At 47.4% G+C, this 4,980-nt stretch overlaps 1 protein-coding gene across 3 annotated transcripts; it reads left to right on the top strand.

Moving 5' to 3' along the window:
- The first annotated feature begins 1,145 nt into the window (after positions 1-1,145).
- On the top strand, positions 1,146-4,898 carry Commd3 (COMM domain containing 3). Of its 3 annotated transcripts, none has more exons than XM_055593738.1 (8): positions 1,146-1,330; positions 2,584-2,695; positions 2,805-2,868; positions 2,965-2,999; positions 3,344-3,404; positions 3,492-3,548; positions 3,639-3,698; positions 4,675-4,898. In XM_055593738.1, exons 1-8 carry the CDS (start codon positions 1,192-1,194, stop codon positions 4,729-4,731), a joined length of 585 nt encoding a protein of 194 aa, XP_055449713.1. In that variant the 5' UTR covers positions 1,146-1,191; the 3' UTR covers positions 4,732-4,898. The 3 variants fall into 3 exon arrangements, with proteins under 3 accessions (XP_055449713.1, XP_055449714.1, XP_055449712.1); XM_055593739.1 differs by having other exon boundaries at positions 1,147-1,330; positions 4,526-4,898; XM_055593737.1 differs by having other exon boundaries at positions 1,148-1,330; positions 4,554-4,898.
- The last annotated feature ends 82 nt before the right edge of the window (positions 4,899-4,980 follow it).

Below are 4,980 nucleotides of genomic sequence, written 5' to 3'. Positions count from 1 at the left end.
GGGGGACTGTCCACGCGTCGCGGCGACGAGGCAAGCCGACTTTGCTCACCAATAACCTTTCCCTACAAATGAGCACCTAAATCAGGACAAACAAGAGCGTTTCGTGTTGAATCTGACGTCGCAAACTATCGCTCCGGAAGAGTAAAGCACAGTTCTTGCTCCACGGCCCTTTCCTCCATCCTTCAAGAACTGTTTTTTTGTTTTTGTTTTTGTTTTTTTTGGTTTTTTTTTTCAGGTTTCAAACTCTTGATTTAAAAGTAAAAATGCCTAATGCATCTTCCTTCGCGGTTTTCTATGTAAAAACTATTGTTCTCCTAGACCAACTTCGTGGTGGGGGGGGGGTAAACTTTATGCAGGGTTTGCCTTTGAAGTTACGGCCATCTGAAGAAGTAATTCATGTCCACTTAAGGATGCTGCCATTCCCAGCCGCGCTTCATGACGATAACGAAGACTCTGCTGGGTAATTAAAGCTACGCCGCGAGCTGGGTGGTTTCAGGAGCACACACCTTAGACGACAGGGTGCCTTTGGAAGGTATTTATTCGCAGAGGCATATGAAATTTTTAATAATCCTGTCAAATATCCTCATGAATAATGCATTAATCCTCCAATTGTTAAGTGCGGCGCGCGCACACCGGCTCTTCACGCCGCGTCTCCGTGCTCGTCGCTCCAGAGTCTCCTGCCGTGTTCCTGAAGTGACAAAGACTCGGCAAAATCGGCACCTTGAGGTGTCTGAGCCTCACAGAAGGGCAGCGCCGCGGGTCAGGCTGGCGGGTGCTCGCTGGCCGGGCTCCCGCCGTCCCGAAGCCCCGCTTCGGCTCGCACTGGCGGCGGCGGGACCCCCGCTTCTCCCCGCCCCAGGCCCGGCGGGACGGAGCGGGTGCGGTCCCAGGTGAGCGCCAGCGCGTCCACGCGGCGGCCGCGGCCGAGGCCAGCGGCTCCCGCACCGCGGAAGAAAGGCCGTAGCGCCCCGGAGGCCCGCAGGGCGGCGGAGGCCGAGAGGCCCAGCCGCCTCCCGAGCTCCGTCCGAACCCTCCCGAACCTCCCCGAGCCGCCGCCCGAACCTCCCCGAACCGTCCCGAGCCGGCGCCGAACCTCCCCGAGCCGCCCCGCCGCTGGTGCGCGCGGCCGATCAGCTGGGCGCGCGTCGCGAGTCACGTGGTGCGCGTGTCGAAGGTCACGGCGCGCTCACAATGGAGCTCTCGGAGTATGTGCAGAGAGGCTTCCAGACGCTGGCGGACCCCGGCTCGTTTGACTCCAACGCCTTCGCGCTTCTCCTCCGGGCGGCTTTCCAGAGCCTGCTGGACGCCCGGGCGGACGAGGCCGCGCTAGGTAAGCGGCTCGCCCGCCGCCGCGGCCTGGGCGGAGGGGCGCCCGGCAGAGCCGCCAGCCCGGCGACCGGGGCACAGCCCCAGCCCGGGCGCGTCCCCGGGCTCCGGCCCCCGCTCGGCCGAGTGTGGGGACCCCAGCGGGCCCTGAGCGCCGTGCTGCCCCCGCAGGGCACCTGCACGCGGCCGGCTCCACGCTCCCGGCCTGGTTTTTCTGCCAGTCTCTTTGTTCCTTTGTAAAGCCGCGTTCAAGTCTTGCCTGTGGCCTAACTGTGTGGGGTTTTCAGCCTTCCCGGAGGCTGTTTTGACACTTGGACTTCAGCTGGGGAGGTCCTGTGGTCCAGCCTCCCGGGCTGGGCTGGAGGGGGTTCAGAAGGGTCTGTTCCGAAGGAACGGCTGGGTCAAATAGCCCTGACTTCCCCAGCCCAGAGCACACCTCCGAGCCTGGGAGGACTCCAACACTGGCGTTCAGTGTGCTGAACCCAGCTTCTTCGCCCAGAATGTTTTGTTCTGCAGCGGTTACCAGGAAGAGAGACTGTTTTAAATGTCTGGTCGCAGAATGCAGTTGTCATTATGGATTCAGAGGGTACTTTAAGACAAACCACTTGTAGATAGTTTCCTCAAATGTATCAACACACTTCAGAACTCTGGTGTTTTTTTTTTTTTTCTCCCCTAGTTTCATATTAGACAGTTGGACAAAAAGTATGAAAGTGGAAGATGTTCTCCAAGCAAAAAATAGTAACCACCACCTGGGTTAATCTCTGCACAGTGTGTGTGTGTGTATGTGTGTGTGTGTAACTTGAATATATTGATGGGATTTTGAAATTTCTCCTGTATATTCTGGTGTATACCCTCCTGTCAAACTTCCATGATATATTTATGTCCATGGAGCCAATTACTGTAAAATGTCATTTTTTGAAAGTTGTTCCTTTTGAAAATTACAACACTATGTAAACTGGCTTCTGTTTCTCCTTTGCTTTCATCCAGCCAGCAACCACTGTTCCCTTTTCTTTGAGGCCTGCCTGGTATTTTTTTTTTTTTAAAGATTAAGACGAAATAAAAGAAGGTAATTGAAAAGAGATTGACAGCAGATTATTGTTGTGTTCTCTTTATTGTTTTGCAATTGACCTTGTTCATCTCATCCATTTACAATTGGGTTTTTGTTATTTTTTCTAAAAGTCTTACCCAAACCAAAATATTCCTCTTAGGAACAGGAGTCTAAAGAATTTGTAATCATTAGCAACTAATTTATTTTAGATCACCCAGACTTGAAACATATCGACCCAGTGGTTTTAAAGCATTGTCATGCAGCAGCTGCAACTTACATCCTGGAGGCAGGAAAGCACGGAGTTGACAGATCCACTCTCAGGTACAGGCTTTATCTAAATGCCCGATTATTTTTAAGTGGCATCTTTGTGATTGTCATTTCAGTTTTTAAAGAAAGCCTAAGCCTTGGTTTATTTCCCCCACTCCTCTAGCACTTACCTAGAAGACTGTAAATTTGAACGAGAGCGAATAGAACTGTTTTGCACTGAGTATCAGGTTACTTACTTTAAACTTTTTAATTAACAATTAGTTTCCACCTCCCCCTTTTTCCTGCTGTTTGCAAAAATGTGTTTTCTTTCCTTCTTTCCCCAGAATAATAAGAATTCTCTAGAAATCCTACTGGGAAGGTAGGTACTGTATTAGGTGTCCAGCTGGGACACTTTTCACTTGTGGGGAATCAATGGAGCTTGCTGGTGTGAGACAAAACAGGGCCAAAAACCTGGGATCCTGACCCAAAATAAAAGGGCCAAAGGGCAAGCAGAACAATTGAAGTTAAGCTAATGTCTTTAAGGAAAGAGCTTGATATAATCTTAGTAGGATGCTTTTACTCTTTTGAACTTGAAGATGATGATGTTCAGCAGCATTTTAAAGTTGTTCAGAGTGGAATGAAATGGTTGAGGAAAAAAAGACACCATTCAGTAGATACTGGAAGTTTTTCTATAGGTATTACAAAATTATCATTGTCTTTCAGTATAGGCAGATCTCTCCCTCATATAACTGATGTTTCTTGGCGGTTGGAATATCAGATAAAGGTAAAGTGTAACAAACTCCTCAGTAGAGTGATTTAGAGGAACTTCTTTTAGGTTAGAGTTAAAGATTGGTGTTTTGTGTTGTTTTAGACCAATCAACTTCATAAGATGTACCGACCTGGATATTTGGTGACCTTAAATGTAGAGGTATGTATAGATCTTTATCTAAAAATGGTATGTGTAACACACGTTTTAATTTCCTTTATACAGATGAACAGTATTTTTTTTCTTTCATAGAGCAGTGATGCCCAGTCCAACCCAGAGATTAGTTTTAGTTGCAGCATGGAACAGTTACAGGTACAGTATCAAGATCTTTGGATATGCTACTTTTAGTGGGTGTTTGAGAACCATGTTTATGGAATTTAAAACTGTAATCAACGCATCATTAGAAAATGAAGGTTGGTTCAGGATTCAGTGGCAAAGGGAGAGTGGGGAGCAGAAATTTAATACAGACTTCACTTTTAAAAGTAAGATAGTAACATATCAGTAGCCTGTGTTTGCTGTTTTTAAAGAAACATAACTTCTGAAATTTTGTGTTCAATACACTTGCCTTCATTTTATTATGCATCTGATTCAGTAAAACTGAGCAAAAGTAAGAGCAAGGATTTAAAAATGCCTTTGACAACTTAAACTTTCAAAGTTGTATTTTTAAGCAGCAGTTCTAAATTACTCTACAAAGGGAAAGTTCACATAACTTCTTAAAACTTTATATTGTCAGTGCAAAACTGAAGAAATTGAAAACTTCGTTGATTGATGGACAACGAAGTTATGTCTTACCAATTAAATAAAATGAAGAATATCCCTGAACATTTGGATGAAATTGAATGTTCCAAAGACATCTGCAGTCATTTCAGTGTCAATATTAGAACAACTTTAAACAGAAAAGGTGTGAATCAACTTTCCTTAGAGAAGTTTAGACATGGTTTAGATATTTTGTGCTTGTAAAAACTCTTAGTTAGAACTTGAATAGCTGACTCGAAGATGAGGTCCGGTAAGGGAAGCACTTCTTTTGACAGTGTTTTGCCAGCCGTTAAAGTCACCTTCAGTTTTAGACTCCTTAGATGTTATTCGGACTTTTCTTGCAGCTGCCTCAAAGCCGGGTGCTTCCTTTCTTGTGTCCCCAGATTGTGACATGAGCTGTACATTTTTTAGGACTTGGTGGGCAAACTTAAGGATGCTTCAAAAAGCCTGGAAAGAGCAACTCAGTTGTGACTTGGGGAGGCTGACGACCCCCAGAGCCTAGAGGAAAACCAGAGCGCCTTGTCTCCTGCAGGACCGTCGCTTGAGCGAGCTGGATGTCATTTTCAGTGGCAAAAGAGCTCCCTTTTGAAGTCATGCCAATCTATTTTGACACCTTTTACACATGTGAAATGGTTGAGAGGGCAACTCTTGAGCATTTGAATTTCCAGTATTGGTCGCGAACTCCCTCTCTGCTGAGCGTTTCCAGCCCTCTCAGGGTACGGAGCCCCGAATAAACGAGGTGGCATTCCCCAAGAAGGGCGGTATTGCGTGTGGAGTTTGTGCGCAGCAGCCAGGGCTGGCGTCGGCGCGGACGCCCGCGGGAGGTGCGCGGGGCGCC

The sequence above is a fragment of the Psammomys obesus genome, unplaced genomic scaffold (assembly GCF_907164565.1).
Source record: "Psammomys obesus unplaced genomic scaffold, mPsaObe1.curated_primary_1811, whole genome shotgun sequence".
In the NCBI taxonomy this organism is placed as follows: domain Eukaryota; kingdom Metazoa; phylum Chordata; class Mammalia; order Rodentia; family Muridae; genus Psammomys; species Psammomys obesus.
This window is presented reverse-complemented; position numbering and strand designations above follow the sequence as displayed.

Bases quoted from the DNA above. Each gene is read 5' to 3' on its own strand.
- Commd3 (XM_055593737.1), top strand. From the start codon at position 1,192: ATGGAGCTCTCGGAGTATGTGCAGAGAGGCTTCCAGACGCTGGCGGAC. The intron at 2,696-2,804 runs GTACAGGCTTTA...CCACTCCTCTAG, and splicing joins GTTGACAGATCCACTCTCAG to CACTTACCTAGAAGACTGTA. The intron at 3,549-3,638 runs GTATGTATAGAT...TTTCTTTCATAG, and splicing joins TGGTGACCTTAAATGTAGAG to AGCAGTGATGCCCAGTCCAA.